At 37.9% G+C, this 16,360-nt stretch overlaps 2 protein-coding genes across 5 annotated transcripts; one reads left to right on the forward strand and one right to left on the reverse strand.

Moving 5' to 3' along the window:
* Window positions 1-1,009: 1,009 nt before the first annotated feature.
* Window positions 1,010-2,681, forward strand: LOC411195 (negative elongation factor E). The gene is made up of 3 exons (XM_394669.6): window positions 1,010-1,203; window positions 1,441-1,934; window positions 2,018-2,681. Exons 1-3 carry the CDS (start codon window positions 1,114-1,116, stop codon window positions 2,259-2,261), a joined length of 828 nt encoding a protein of 275 aa, XP_394669.2. The 5' UTR covers window positions 1,010-1,113; the 3' UTR covers window positions 2,262-2,681.
* A 140-nt stretch (window positions 2,682-2,821) lies between these two features.
* LOC100577498 (actin cytoskeleton-regulatory complex protein PAN1) lies at window positions 2,822-12,116 on the reverse strand. Of its 4 annotated transcripts, none has more exons than XM_003251341.4 (4): window positions 11,447-11,979; window positions 8,934-9,285; window positions 4,575-7,437; window positions 2,822-4,514 (listed from the first exon to the last, which is right to left on the reverse strand). In XM_003251341.4, exons 1-4 carry the CDS (start codon window positions 11,620-11,622, stop codon window positions 3,082-3,084), a joined length of 4,824 nt encoding a protein of 1,607 aa, XP_003251389.3. In that variant the 5' UTR covers window positions 11,623-11,979; the 3' UTR covers window positions 2,822-3,081. The 4 variants fall into 4 exon arrangements, with proteins under 4 accessions (XP_003251389.3, XP_016768586.2, XP_006569501.2 ...); XM_006569441.3 differs by having other exon boundaries at window positions 3,761-3,926; window positions 4,120-7,437; window positions 11,447-11,980; XM_016913097.2 differs by lacking the exon at window positions 11,447-11,979 and adding an exon at window positions 12,001-12,116 and having other exon boundaries at window positions 2,822-7,437.
* Between the last annotated feature and the right edge of the window lie 4,244 nt (window positions 12,117-16,360).

The raw sequence follows: 16,360 nt of genomic DNA on the forward strand, positions 1-16,360 counted from the left end.
TTTTTAACATAATTAAAAAAATTATTAAATAAAAACTATTCAATTTTACAAATATTTTTATATTAAATATCATTTAAATATTAATGTACTTTTCTATATTTCGAGAGAACTAATGTTTAATTATTTTAATTATTAAAATAAAGATTATTAATATTAATGATTTAATTCAGAATAATCATAATTAAAATTAAAAATCAATCTTTAATAGTATTGTTTTTCGAATGTTTCTAAAATTTTTTTTTATTCTTTTTGTTGACTGAATTTTGTTGGATTTCATTTATATTTCACCGCTATTCACAGCAATGCTTTACATAAAAAAAAACATATATATTAGGATATATATTCAAGATTATTGAGATACATTGTAAAATCGACGTAATATCTATATTTTTACATTAAATATTAAAATAGATTTTTAAAAAAAAAATTATAAAAATATGTTCAATTGACATTCCTACCTCATCTGTGATCACGTGATGTGAGCAAGTATAGAATAAATAAAAAGAACAAAAAAGGACAGAAATAAGAAAAAATAGCGAAATCAATGCCATCTTTAGAGTGTTGCAAATGAAACGCATAAAAACAGAAAATAATAAAAGAAGGATAGAGATAAACTAAGAATTGGTCATTAGAGCCATCTTTGAATGCTTCTAAAAAGATATTTTTCTGAATAAATATCTTTGGTTTTCAAAAGATGGTATTAATGGCTAATTCTTTGTACATCTCTATCTTTCTCTTACTATTTTCTATTCTTTCTTTATAAGTTTCATTTGCAGCATTTTAAAGAAGAATTGATTTCAGTATTTTAATTTTTTTTCTATATATTTTTTCTTTTGCTTTTCTTATTTATATTTGTGTTTTATTTGACTCTACACTCTAGAAATGACGCTGATTTTTTAGTACTTTTAGCGTATCTCTGTCTTTTGCTATTATTGTCTGTATCATCATGTTTGCCAACCATGTGACTAAATTTTTTTGATGTATATATATATATATATATATATTATATTAAATATATATATTAAATAAGAAAGTAAAACATAAACATTGACTTCGGGTATTATATTAATAATTTTGTGTGAATAAGAAGAAATTTATATTTCTTTCTATTACATGCAAAATATGGTATACTTACATTTTCCATCAAATTTAACAGAAGAAGAATTGATGCTACAAGCGAAATATAATAAGCTTAAAAGAAAGGTATATAATAGGTTATGTTTATATTTTATTATAATAAATATTGTAATTTTTTAATATACTACGAATTTATTTATTCATATACAGTTACATAATTAGATTAAATACTATTTATGTATAAATTCTTATTTAAAATTTTTAATAAATAAAATATTTTACGATAGAATGTTATTGCCATTTTTAGATTATTTTTTAGTTTACTTTTTTTAATTTTATATTTTTTATATTAATTTTTAAAAGAAAAAAGCACTACAAGATTTGAAAGCTCCAAAACAAGAAACTGAACGTGTACCACAAACGCCAAAACGGCCTACAGAGGCTAGAGATGCTAGGGAAGTTGCCAAAAAGTTGATAAAATCTGGAGTAATTACAGCTCCAAAAACTCCCAAACGACCAGAACAATCTTTTAAAAGACCGCGTGGATTAGTAAGAAAATTAAACAGTACAGAAAAAACAGTAAGTTCTTATCAACCATTCTCAGCCACACAAATGGAAGAAGAAGAACCAGAAACAGTAAGACCAAGAGTTAAAGATTTATACGATAGTTTTGTGAGTGCTCAAGATACAGAAGATCGAACTAGTAGAGATATACAATCACCATCTAAACAAGAAATAAAGCCAAGAGCTGGAAATACAATATTTGTATGTGGTTATAAGATATCAGAAGATTTTTTGAAGAAACATTTTCAAACATTTGGAAATATTATAAATATTTCAATGGAAGCAGAAAAAAAGTAATTAGAATTAGTTTCAAATATTTATTCAATTTACTTTTATTTGAAAAGTCTAATCTTATCATTAATATTCAAAATTTTAGTCGTGGATTTGTCACATTTGATAAAACAGAAGCTGCTGAAAGAGCAATTAGTGAAATGGATGGTAGTATGGTATCTTCTATTCAATTAAAAGTATCATTAGCACGAAGACAGCCTATAATAGAATCTATGACCGATGCTACATCTAGTTCTATGTGGTCGCCGATTGCAGCAAATTATTCTCAAAAAAGTGCACATAAAGATAGGAGAGATTTAAAAGTGTATGAAGAAGATCTTTTTATGTGAATATAATATTTTTTAATTTATCTTATGTTATACGTTGTTATTATAAAGTTTTAACAATCAGAAAATTTTTAAAAATAGAATTGTACATAGTCTTTAATATTTGCAAGATATCAAAAAATATTTTTTTCAAATGTATCTTAACTGTTATAACTGATGTTGCTGATTATTATACATACATTCGTATTTAGTTAATACGAATATACGAGTACACGATTATACGAATAGGCAAACAAGATATAAAAACACGTTATTCTATTTTAATTTTTCTCAATTACTTATTATTCTTTATCAATTAGTAATTTTTAGATGACATTTTGAATTTGATCTTTTCTACGAAAGGATTTTTATCAATAAAAAAATAATTGTAACATTTGTGTTGATAATAGATATCTGTAATTGAAATATATATAGATGTATGTATATATGTTGTTTTTATACATATTCATTATTTAGCAATTAAATACAAGTATTTTTATAATAAATTACGTATCATTTCCTTCACACCTATCAGTCAATATAATTTTTGGCATGTTCAAATTGTTCAAACAATTGTAAAACAATTAGATATAACTCATACACGTTTATTCAAAATGTAACAAACATTTAACATTTGATTATCAGAGATAAACCTAATTACTCAACTATCTGACTAAATTTTCATTCTTTTACTACGAGTATTAGGTCTATTCTCTTATTATTTTTCGTTTGTAAAAATAGAATGTCCGTTATGTGTATATAAAACTATTTTATAATGGCGGTCAATAGAAATGAAAATAATAGCATGAATTTCATTGGTAGAATTTTCATCAATTTTACTATGTTATTTTGGCGGATTAAAATAGTCCCAATGGTGATGATGCGTTATCGTTCGAGGATTGCTGAAATAAAATATCAATAAACCTGCGACCAAAAGCAATAACGCGCACAACGTTAATTCCACTTCTCTGATCTTTTCCCGTGACTCTTCATTGCCTACCATGGATGCCATATAATTCACAAAATGCCTCATTGCTCTTAAACCAGCTAATCGAAGTACCCTGATCAATTGTCTCGTACTATCTGTAATACTTGGTTCGGTATCGGTACGATGGCTGGCCAAAGAGAAAAACTGTGAAGGAATTTGCGATGCTGGAAATGCGATGAGATGAGTTCCTTCTAACGCAAAGCAAGAGGGCGAATGAGATGATTCTCTTTGGCTTTCTCTGTCCGACTGATCCGTGAACGACGTGTAAGAGATTACAGCACGTTGCGGCTGTATTTCGCTGCTAGTGCCGCGACTCGTGACACTGTCTGGTGTGTCCGGTGTTACCGAGATGACCGGTGGTAACGATCGAACCGGGGAAGCGGTCTGCCGTGTTCGAGAGATATTTATAGGGGACGGCGATCTGGACCTCGATTTTCGAGTCTTTTTTTCGCTAATCTCGCTCGATGTTTCCTCGTCTTTCCTCTCTCGAAACGTGGAAAATTCGCGGAATTCTGGCGGCTTCCAGTCAAAGGTTGGATCAACTGGTTCATTGTTAGCTTCGAACACACGATCCGAAGATAATCTCAGCTCGGTGCTCTCTTCCAGGGTGGTTGTTACAAAGGGAGGACGCGAAACGTGGGATTCTTTTATGTTGAATTCCTTAGCTGTGCCCGTGCTCAATGAAACAGGTCTTTCTGTATCTAAAATTCGTAAGGACTTATCTTGAATGTTTCGAACGTCAGAAAATGATTGTGTACTAGGAATATTTTTGTCGCTCGATTCTACTTGCGAGATTGTTAGTGCGTGTATCGACTCTTTGTTCTCTACTTGCGCGACTGATAGTGTGCGTGTACTTGGTATATCCTTTATCTGGATTACTTCTCTTTTAACAACCTTTTGATCCTCGCTCTTTGGTTTCTCCTCTCCTTCGCCAATTTCTCGAACAATCGTCTCTTCGTCTAGTTTCCGTTCCACGCTTTGCCCCTCTGCAACAGGAATGTCTGCTGTCTTCTGTTCCGCCTGTTCGATCGCTTTGCTCTCTTCTCTCTGACCTTGTATTCTGAAGGCGGTCACGGTCTCCAAATGGCTTCTGATGGCCATCAACTCCCTAATAATGGAAGGAGATAGACTTTCCCCCATACTGCCCTCTATGTTCTTCAATTCGGATGCGGTAACGATCAACGCGTCCACTTCGGATGCAACGATCTTGCTAGCCTCGATTTGAGAAACGCTAAGACGATCCACTCTTAGGTCCCCGACTTCCAAGTTGGAGATCCTCACAGGCTCGTCTGAAAACAGGGCAGATCGAATAGATTTTAGATGCGGTTCCTGCTCGCGGATTGGCTCACCCAAATGTGGCGCGGATAAATGTCTATCCTCGAGAGCTTGAATCTCTTTGGACGGCGATGGAGATTTTAACGAAACGGTATCGTAAGCCGGCCCCGTTTCTTCTTCATCTTTACGCAGTCTCTGCGACATTGGCAGGGGAGGGACGGGCGGTGTGCCCATGCTCGACGGGCTTGGTATTCTCTCCGTGGAGACCATGATCTGCGAGCCGGAGATAGATGGCGCTACGACCAATTTCGCTTGCGTCACTTCCTCTTCTATCACCACGTCATCGGGCAAAGGATCGGTTTGTGTGGCAGTGGTTGTTTCCATGGCGATTTCCTCTCTCAGTTCACGAGTGGATAGTTCCATCGATTTGTCCTTTTTGGATCTGGGCGGCCTAGGCGGCGCTGGCAACGGTCGTCCCTGCATCTTGCTCAAAACCTCGCTGCTACGCAGATCTTTGTGCTCTCCATCGTCAGAGTCGATTTCTATGTAACGAGTCGACTCGGTCGCTTGCAACGTCACGTCGTACGTATCGTCCGCAAATAGTATATTATTTTCGTCAGATCTGGCTGGGCCAAGCGTACTGTACGCCCTTTGGGGACGTTTAGGTGGGTTCGATCTAGGAGCAGTGGCAAACTTGTCCCTTTTTCTCCTTGGTGGCGGCGGTCTCGGTGGTTTCTCCCGTTTCTCTATAACGGCGTAACCCGTTAACTCCCTTTCAAACGACTCTACGTCGTCCCGCGGAATATCCTCCTCCGCGTAACCGGCTTCTGGCAACGATTCCGCGCCATGGGACGTCCTATCCTCGTCCAAAGCGACCGAGGTAGCCCTGGATCTGGACCTTCTCTTCGGCGGGACCGGGGCCGGTTCCATGTACTCTTCCTCTCCAAGCCTCGTCGCCAATTTCCGAATATTCTCCTCGCTCGTTGCCATGATTTCTTCAGCCGTGTACACCTCCTCTTGTTCGTCCAATCGAACGCTGTACATCTTAGACAGCGACGATGAGACAGATTTCCCGGGAACGTGATCGCCGGCCCACTCGGCATGTCCGTTGCAAATCGCAGGCTCTACTAGTTCGCCGTTCCTCCGCTCGGGTTCTTTGCGCGACCGTTTCCTACGAGAGGGCGCCACAGGAGGTGTCGGCGATGGCGGCCGAGAAGTATCCGCCGCGAGTTGCGATTGGCTACGCTGCAAGGACCTCGACTTTCTGCGTACGGGCTTCACCACCACGATGTCGTCCAACGGCTCCACGGGAAGCTGGGCCGGCTCTCCCTCCGTCTGATAGACCACTCTGTGCCTGGAATCGCTTCTGGTTCGATCGCGGAACATCTGCTCGTCCGTAGATTCGCTTCGACGAGCCCTGTTTGGCCTGATAGGTGGCGTAACATCGTACGACTCCGTCGAACGTTCTTTTTCCTTTCTTAGGGATCTGTTCCTCGCGGGGCGCCTCGGTGGGATAGGCACCATTTCCTCGTCGGCCAAAACATTTCTCTCCGGCCTCAAAGCGTCTCTGATCTCGCCCGTCAAGTATTTCCCGAAATTCGTGTCGTCCTGGCTGAGCCCGCTTTCCCGTAGAAAGAATTCGTCGGAATCGATCTCCTCGATCACTCCGTGGCGTCGTCGTTCGCACGAGCTGCTGCTCGAGTGCTGCTGCTCCCTGTCGGATTGAATGGACAACGGTTCGGGCTCCTCGTCCTCGTCCATCTCTTCCTCGTATTCCTCCTCCTCCGACGGGGTCTTGTGCACCCCGTATCTCCTCGGATCCACGGCTGCGAATGTTTCTTCGTATCTTGCCTCCTCCCTGGTGTGCAGCACCTCCTCTAAGGATCTGGATCTTGGAACGGGTCTGAATTCCTCTCTGCGCATCTCCTTCTCCGGTTTCCACTCCCCTTTTTCCACATCCTCCTCCTCCTCCTCCTTTTCTTCCTCTTCCTCTTCCTCTTCTCCACGCTGATGCAATTTATCCTCGCCCGTGTATTCCTCCTCCGTTCTCGAAGCATCCGACGTAGGAAGATGCGGCGTCTGGCGATCCGACGTCTCCGGGGACGTTTCTTGCTCGTAATCCATGTATTGAAACTCCTCGTCCCGCTTCCCCCTCTCCTCCCACGGTATGGCCACCGCCCCCCCCTCGCTCATCGACAATCTAGGCTCCTCCATGGAGGGGTATCGCCACGGTTGCGATCTCTCCGCCGCGGTTTCTTCGCTCGAGCGTTGCTCGTAGCTCGCCGTCTTCTCGAACCTTCGCGCCCATCTCAACCCGTCGCTCTTTTTGCGCACTCGCGGGAACGTGGCGCTCTCTGCCGACTGCGCCCTCGACTCTTTCGGAGTGGAAGTGGCGTACTCGCCTTTGTTTCTCGATTTCTTGTCGAATATTCTCGGATACGCGGAAAAGTCGAAGATGTTCTTTCGCGAGCCGATGGTCGACTCGGTGGAGCGTTGCTCGTGCGCGGGGGGGGATCTCTTGCGAGTGAGGGCGCTCGGGAAGCGTATGTTGGGCCGCTTGATGTTGAACCTCGCTCTGTCGGGCAGATGGAGCCTCGCCTTCTCAGGGAGATTGAACCTCGGCCGCTCGGGCAAGTGGAATTTCGATCTGTCCGGCAACGAGAGCCTCGGACGGCTAGGCAGATTCATGAATTTCGGCCTCTCCGAGAACGAGGATCGTATCCTGTCCATGCGACTTGGCCTCTTCTCCGCCCTCGACGATCTGTCCGATCTCGCGCTCCCCCCCTTCTCTTGCTTGTGTCGCTCGGGGAACGCGAACGTTGGCCGTTGGATGTTTCTCAGGCGGGAACGTAGCTTGCCCGCCTGCGTTTTCAGCTTTTGGGGCAGGCCACGGGCGCCCCGGCGGAGGGGAAGCTCCTCCAATGCCGACGAGTCTACCTGAAAATAAAATCACAAATTATGATCACGTGGATGAATCATTGGTTTATTGATCTCTTCTTCTCTCGTTTCTTTTTTCAGAATGGAATGCAGCGTGTGGATGCAGTTGATCGAGCGTCGTCACGAGATACGTCGATTATATCTTGTTGGACGGAAACTCTGACAGTTCCTTTTTCGAACGTTGAAAGGTCAGTGAAACGATCGAGAGAAAGAGAGATAGAAGATTGAAATTAGAAGATAGAAATATAAGCGAGAATGAAAATAGGATGAGAAGGAGGAGGAGGAGGAAAAGGTATAATTGGATACGTGATTTTGTTCAATCAGATTAAATTTAAGATTATTGAGCGGATATACGTATCCGTTTAAAGAAATTATTTAATTTCCAACGGAATACGATTGACTCGATTAACCGAACCGTTGTTTAATGAGCCAGAAACAGCGCTACCGACGATCGTGGAACGTGCCTCAAAATAGATTGTTGCATACTTATCCGTCAATTATCATTTTTCAGAGCGAACCAATGGCCGTGTCACGTGTTACGTAATCGAGCATAAATCGATGATGAGATCGAAGTTTCATCTAGGTCATCCGCGTTTCAAATTAACTTGTCTTGATTTACGATCTATGCTTCATTTGAATCACACGTAAAAGGAATAATTTAATGAAGAATACAAGAAGGATACAAGTCGATAAAGTAGATATTTTCCTTCTCGCAGGGTTACGCACAGAAGACGATGAAGAAGGATTGTGCAATTGATGGGGGACATCCGTGTTTTCTGGAACGTTTACGACGCGATTGCACAATGCTGCTCGGACAGTGACACGTTGGCTCTAATGCTTTTTATACGCGTGTTTCGCTAAATATAGGCCGTGATGGGCAATAAACGGGTGAACGGCTCGCGCGACATTTCTCGAGACGTATTCTTTTTGCAAGATTTCTCGTCTCGATGGAGTTGGTTCCTTCTCTCGAAAAAAAAAAAAAGAAAATTCGGTTTTCGATTTTTTAACACGATTATTACTTTGATCAATCGATTAATCCGCCGTTCAAGAGGAAATTTTTTAAATCGAAGAACCAATTCATCTCAGCGCGATATTTTTAATTCTGTAATATTTAGAAATGGATTCATCACGGCGCAAATAATTTCCACGTCCTACTGACTCACTCTTGTTCGTACGAGGTATTCAGAAACTATTCGAGTCTTCCAGTTCTGGTGACCTACCGCCAGTGCGTCATCAGTATTCGTCACGAGAGGGAGAGAGCTGCATCTGATATCTTGTTTCCATAATTTTAGCTACTAGTAAATAATCCAATCCTCAATTACACTCTATAGACAACTGAATTATATACTAAAACGATGCAAAATTAATATGAATTGAATAATAAATTAACATTAAGATTGTAAATTCAAACAACGAATAATTTGATTCAATTTCTATTGTGACAAAAAAGAAGAAGAAGAGAAAAGATGATTTACATAATAAAAGTAAATATTTACTTGACTGGTGTTGACCTCGCCATCGGTCCTGGAGTCGGTGGCCGGGGTAGCGGCGTTCAAGAAACGCTCCTCGAGACGTTCTTGCAACTGCTGCGGGGTCTCCAGCTCCTCGGAGGTGTCGCCAGTCTCGACGAGCTCGCGAGCCTCCATCGCGGTGTCCTCGATTTTGCCGTCCAGCGGAAGGACGACATCGCCGGCCCGTGTCAGCTCCGGAGGCAGCCGTGCCCGGTCGTCGATGCTGTCGTCGCTGTCAGCGACGGGCACCACATCCGTGTCGGTGATTCGCACGACAGGCGCCGCCGCCGGCTTCGGCGACGACGAGGGCGGTGCGATCGGTTCGTACTCGTGCTCGCTGTTACGAAAAGTTACTCGTTTTCTTCTTGCTCTAATCGGCATTCTTGCCCCCCTCTCTCTCTTTTCTTTTTTTTTTTTTTGATTAGTCTTTGAGTAAAAAATCGGTGGCTCGGATATTACGGTTTTCTCGATTATACAGTTTTTGTTAGTTTTTGGTTCCTTTTTCTTTTTTGGTTAATTTCTTCTTCGAAAATTTTTCTCGTTTGTTCAACACACGATGAGTGAGTTTCATTAATTTGTGCGGTTGTGTTGTTTTCGTATATTGATAAAACTCGTGGCAGTTTGAGCTCGATCGATCGTATTGGTTTTTGGAGCGTGCGATAGGTTATGTTCGAATTCATTCGAATCGATGTTTCGTTGAATGTTAATTACTTGAGCGTTAATGCAAAAAAAATGCACTTACCAACTAGATTATTGTGTTAAATAAATTGTTACTGTTTTGTCTTGAGCGTTGATGTATTTGTACCATTTAGCGTGAATACTGTTAGTTTCAAAATCAGTCTTGTTATTGAGCAAATGCCAGGGAACGAAGGCTGGTCAATCCGTGTTCGTTTCACTGGAAGCGGACGTCACAGTGGAAATAGTAGGCACTGATCGGGCAGATATTATGTTTCCAGCGTTGAAGCAGAATGTTCATAGATCACGAGGTTAATTTGAAGACGGTTTGTTCAGGTTCGGGAGGGGTCAATGTCGAAGGAAGATATTTGTTTATTCCTCCTTTGTTCTACGCTGTGCTTCTCCAAAAACGGCAGGAATACTGTTACAACGATAAACTCGATTAATTTTAATAATGAATTATTTTAATAAAATTATTATTTATTATGTAGTATTTCTTTCTTTAATTTTCAAATATTCAATTTCGATATTCTTTTAATTACGTTTCGTAATAATTTATAAATAATATATTTATAAAATCGAATATTGAATTTATGAAATTCTTTTTCATTTAAATTGAATATTTGCATAATCTTCTTGCATAAAAAATATATTTAAATTTAATAATTTAATAATTCTCTGTTTCTATAAAGCTAACGTAACGATACGCTCGACTATGTAAAATAATCTATATAGGTTATCTATAAGAATCCTCGATACAAAATCTCAAGCTATTTCTATTTTGAATGGTCGAGAGTTTCCGCGAAGCGATCATCGATAGTAATACTCCCATTATCGCGATACAATAACTCGATGTCCACTTAATTGCATCAAATTTAAATTCGAATTTTGAGGTTAGAATAGCTGTTCGCTCGTAGCAATCATTTTTCCTTCTCCTGCCTCCCTATTCTTTTTCTGAAATTATTCTATGCATACAGATATAAATAATTATTTATATATACACTTTGCATACGTATAATTAAGTCAAAAAAATAATTAAGTTTAATTTTCGACTGACAAGTATCAATTTTATTTTATAATCGTAACATTAATTTATGCCTGTTGCCAATGTGCTAATTATCAACTGATTTAGAGATAAAAATGTGTATTTCAATCATGTACATTTATACAAATATTGAATTTATACGTGATAAACATCTGCAATTATACGCATTCATAATTGCGATGATATACATATATAAATCATACATTTCATAATCTCGTAAACGTACATTTATGATCGTCTCCGTACACACGGGAAAACTCACAGACATAAATCAAGAAAGATAGATAGAGGGATGCGAGAGGAGTTTGGACGCGGAACCGAGCTGACCGAGGATTCTATGTATAGCCAGCCGGGCGAACCTTAAATAGCTGTGGCGGTACGCGAGCATAGTCGAGACGCATAACCTATACAACACCGTCTACTCTCCTTGTGCGTGTACGGATGCCTATCGGAAGGGATATTCATTCGTAACTGGAAAAGGAATGAACTGGCCTGGATACCGAATCTTTGGCATTTGGTCCAAAGCAGGGTTTCTAAACGGGTTGCTTGGTTATTTCGTGCACATATTAACGTAAGATTAGATGTGATTCAACTACATATACACGTATTACACATATATACGTATATACGGAAACAAAATGGATATAGAATCCGTATATAGAACTATTGACAATTCTACGGACGAAGTTTCGACGAGTGTTTCGAATAGCCACAGTTACAAGTCTATAAAGCTCGTCTACGATAAAATCGCGTGTTATCTCGTTGACTTGTTACTGACCTGCAGCGGACCGCAGGTGGCTGCTGCATCGTCCTGGACGGCGGTCTACCGAGGAGAGCACGTCGTTCCGGCAGAAGCGAGTCGCTCTGGTAGTACTGACAGCCACAACGGACCTCGCGGCCGAGGCTCGACGTCGACGACGCTCGCGAGGTGCGTCCACGTTGCTCCGGCTCCATCCCCACCCCCTTCGATTCCACTTGTCCACCTCCAGTCTCCTCTTCCTCTCTGCCTACCTGATGATGTGGTGGCGCGTCTGGTCTATTCACGATCGCGCCCTTTCCTCCTCCGGTTTGAACACACCGTTTTTCGTTCTTTTATGCGTGCCTTTCTTCGTTTTTCCTTTCGCGAGTTCTCTCTTGCTCTTTTGCTCTTAATGCTAAGTTACACGAACGTCGATATGCTGGCGTTGCGCGACATAATTGTCACCACACGCGTGTGTCGCGCGAAGAAAGGAATAGAAAGAGGAAGAAACCGTGAACAGGAGAAAGAAAGAGAGAGAGAGAGAGAGAGAGAGAGAGAGAGAGAGAGAGAAAGAGGAAAGATGGTTTTCTTACAGCAGTGCAGCGACTTCTAGGTGACTCTGTACCCTCTCTGGCTCATCTACGCAATATCGTCGCGGACATCAGGATTTATTTATAGAAACATTTCGTGTCGGATGTCTATTAATTCGACCGGGCAAAATTCACCTGCACGCGCGTATCATTGTACCACCTGGCGGTCATTACACGGAGCGCCGCGCAGGCGCAGTGGAGGGAGCTTTCGGCGCGCGGGAATTTGATTTTTTTTTCGCAAGGTGCATCGAGTTCTCCAAAGGGAAGTATCACGAATATTAATAGCGTTTTATTTTTAATCTTTAAATACGTCGTAATGATATCATATTATATTTATTTATTTACAAATCTTATTAATATTCAAGATTATTTTCTTTTTTTATAAGAATTTTAATTTACATTATAATTTTGTTATCTTTATTTTAATTTCTTTATTTTAAATCTTGAAAATGACTTGTGTTAGTATAGAAAACAGAAGGGAAAAATATCGATATAACGTCAATGAAAATTTATTATTAATATTTAAAATTATCTCTTAAATTTTATTTTAATTCTTGTTTACTTTGTCTCCGTTTAAATTTAATTTTTCAACCGAGTTTCGGAATAGGAATTTCTAGAAAAGCGTTAAAGATATTGATACATTAAATTGTAAATATATATATATATATATAGCGCTTATAAGAATCAATCTTTGAAACTTAGAATTGTATCAAACTTAGAATTGTATTACTGTTAGAATTTTTTTAAACATTATTATTTTTTAAGAATTTTTCTGTAAGAATTTCAGAAAAATAACAATTCCGTAGTTTTTTCTTTTTTTACTTATTTTTATCATTAGATATAAAAAATCTTTTGCAGTTACTTTTGCATTGCAAGGGATTGAAATGTGTTCAGATGTTTATCTTGTAAATGGCAATAATATGAAACAGAATAATAAAAAAATTGCTATCTTCTTAACCCTCTACAATGCAATTCAGAAACGACTTTTACTGCATCATCCTATTAAAATGAATCAAAAAATTATAATTATAGAGGCTTTATCTTAATTGGTCTCTACGTGATCCAGCAGGATAAATAAATGATTATTGGCAATAATCCAAAAATATGCGCCAAATATCATTTAAAGGTTGTAAATAATAATAATAAAGTAAAATATATAATAATGTTTATTATTTACATATAATATATATATATAGATATAATGTACGTTATAACAAATAATATATGTGTATAAAGAAATAATATTTATTGAATATTTAATTAGACAAAGAACCGATAATTTTCATTTGCTTAAAAGTTTAAAAAGTATCGAATTATAATGTTTACAATTATAAAAAAACAGAACTTGTCAAGTTAAGTTCGTCAAAGTTTTTCTTTACGAATCTATATTTTTCCTTCTGAATCTTTAAAATCAAAAATTTGGCCGATTCAAGTAGAGATCAATTAAAGTAATTTAATTGCATTGCACATAATCTACAATTTTCTTTTTGTGAAAAAAAAAAACTCTGAGTCAATAGAGGGTTAAGCAATGATCGAAAATGATTAATTTCACAAATAAGAAATAGAGCTATAAATCTTTTAAAGAAATATGGTTATTAATACCTTCTCTTCCATTTCTTCTTTGTTTGCCAATAATGAATGCCTCGCTCTGCGTCAATCTTTCTACTCAGGTTTCTCTTGAACTGCTAATTCTGTCGGAGGGTTCTGTTGCTTTTTTTTTTTCTCTCTCTTTTCTTTGGTTTGTTTGTTTTTTTTTTTTTTTTTTTTTTTTTTTTTTTTTTTTTTTTTTTAATAAAATTACTCAAAACTCGCATATCTTACATTTTTTTTTTCTCTCTTTCAGAATTATTAAAACGCACTTTATCCATAATATTTTACAATATATCCTTAAAATTATTCGACAAAGCACTTCCTCCCAATTTTACATTTACATTCGTTTCCATTCGCATTCTCGTTTAAAAAAAAAAAAAAGAAAAAGAAAGGAAAAAGCGAGCAATAGAAAATTTGGCGATTCGTCGCTAAAATCGAACGCATCCGTTTAATAAATAAATAAATAAATAAATATAGATGAAACACGAGAATCCAACAGAACCACTACGCTACTATACCTAACGAACCAAACGAGGCGCAATAGAGACGGAACAAAACGTTTAATCGAACGGAACGCCGATTCGAAAGAGCGATCGCCATACGACGGGGCGATGAACCGAGCTTTCTCAAATTAAATCTGTTCCATGCGAGACGATCGAAATACTTTTTGCCTCCTATCCTATGTGAGAAAAATAAATAAATAAAAATAAAGAGGAAAGAGGACGAGTAGGACAATCGTCTGCTACATTTGTTTCTCAGTTTCCATTGATCCGAGACTAAAAACGTGGTTCTCTTGGTTCTTGCTCTCGACTTGTTTCCTACGGGATAGTCCTGGCTTCCGGGTGTAAATTTTCGTTAATTTCGATCACAACCGATCCGACTCTTTTTTTAATACTGTTTGGTATAGTGTACAGAGATACAATAACAGAACGCAGAGTTTCGCAGTTGGTCAAATTAACGATCGTAAGAATGTGGAAAAATGTGGAAAGCGTGATTAGAGAGGAGAGACGGAGGATATAATAAATAACCTCTGCTCATTGAATTAGGACCGTATCTTGTTAATTAATTTTCCGATTGTATTTTTCCAATAACAAATCGAAAGAAGGAATTTTAGAGATAGTAAAAAAATTTATCAATCAATTGTTGGAATATTTTATACGCAATTGATTCTTTTATTTTGTTTATTGCAACGTTTTTTCTTTCTTTCCTTTAATTTAACAAAATTTCTAATGCACGCAACGAAGTACTTTTTTTCTTCTTAAACATCGATCAGAAAGGAAAGGAAAAAGAACTGGTACTTTTTTCTTCTTTTAATTTAAAGTTTGCTCAACTTGCTCGAAATTACTTTCTCGATTCACTCGACGGATGCAAATGTTTGAAAATGTTTCGAAGTGATTGGAAGATATTTATAACACCCTAAGAAGTTATCTTTGGGGTAATTATTAACGATGGGGTAAGGAGAGGTTCGAGAGGCGGTAGGGTAACTGATAAATTTCTATTCGTGTACAATTCGAGCAGTCAAAAACAATTGTAAATAATTGTAAAAAAATTCATCAAATATGGTCCTAATTCGATGGCCAGGGGCAGTAGATTTTGTTAATTCGTTTTCGAGTTAATAACGATAATATTTTTGAACATATTTTTTTCCCCTCTTCTTCTTTTTCTGGTTTACCATAGCACGAGAGAGCGAGAAAAATATTTATCTTTCTCGTACTATATACGAGCAACGATAATACAACGGTGTTTTGTAACGCGTTTCGAGACCCAGCCTCGACGATTAACGCGAAAACAATGAAAAAAGTTCGTGTAGTAATATGTTATTTGACCTTGTCCTCTCTCGAGCAGATTTTTAAAAAGAAGAATTAAAATTGCTACGATTTCATTTTGTCAGAGAAATTCATTATAGATACACGACGAATGAAATATTAAAAAAAAAAAAAAAAAAAAAAAAAAAAACACGAAGAATATCGAATCGTTGTAAAATGCTACTAATTACGCGATCTCAGTGGTACGGTGTAATGACGTTGTAACACGACAACCGCAGACTTGTATTTAGGCCAAAAGTGGCCACTTGAACCGCTACTTGGACGGGTAAGCAGTTGCACCATTATTGGTATACAAAAACGATTATGACTCGGAAGGAGAAAGGGTCAAACACAGCGTACATATTATTATACACAGTACATTTAAAAGAACTTTTCTCATGCGTTTTCGTGTTCCCCGTCTGCTCGCGTTCGGAATTTATTTAACAGTTCTCTCTATGGTTTAACGAAACACAACTCCTATATATTATATATATATATATATATATATAGAACAGGAATAGGAAAGATTCTTACTTGTTAATTTATAAAAAACATTATTTTCTTTTTTTTTTCTTTTGTTGTTTTTTTTTTTTTTTTACATAATATTACACGGGGGGGATTTCGAATGCGTTTCCTACGTTTCTTCTTCACTTGAGATATACATTCGCCAATTTTTTAAGTGTAAAAATACTCGTGATACGAATCACCAAATACGCTTTTTTTTTTTTTCTTTTTTTTTTCACTCGACCACTATTTTTGTATATAACTCCTCGTCATATTTAGTCTCTTATTTAAATATGCTTAAACGTGCTCTGTTCGCTCATCGAGGACGACTCGACAATTAATTCTTCATCTATTTTTTTTTTTTCTCTTCTTCTTTTATTCTCTCCCTTTGGAAACTTCGATAACCAAACAGAGAACCAAATATCATCGATCGTAATATATATATATATTATATATATATATAT

The sequence above is a fragment of the Apis mellifera genome, linkage group LG7 (assembly GCF_003254395.2).
Source record: "Apis mellifera strain DH4 linkage group LG7, Amel_HAv3.1, whole genome shotgun sequence".
NCBI lineage: Eukaryota > Metazoa > Arthropoda > Insecta > Hymenoptera > Apidae > Apis > Apis mellifera.

Bases quoted from the DNA above. Each gene is read 5' to 3' on its own strand.
- LOC411195 (XM_394669.6), top strand. From the start codon at position 1,114: ATGCAAAATATGGTATACTTACATTTTCCATCAAATTTAACAGAAGAA. The intron at 1,204-1,440 runs GTATATAATAGG...AATTTTTAAAAG, and splicing joins ATAATAAGCTTAAAAGAAAG to AAAAAAGCACTACAAGATTT. The intron at 1,935-2,017 runs GTAATTAGAATT...TCAAAATTTTAG, and splicing joins TCAATGGAAGCAGAAAAAAA to TCGTGGATTTGTCACATTTG.
- LOC100577498 (XM_006569438.3), bottom strand. From the start codon at position 11,622: ATGGAGCCGGAGCAACGTGGACGCACCTCGCGAGCGTCGTCGACGTCG. The intron at 9,286-11,446 runs GTCAGTAACAAG...TTTTCGTAACAG, and splicing joins CCACCTGCGGTCCGCTGCAG to CGAGCACGAGTACGAACCGA. The intron at 7,438-8,933 runs GTAAATATTTAC...TTTTATTTTCAG, and splicing joins GCGAGGTCAACACCAGTCAA to GTAGACTCGTCGGCATTGGA.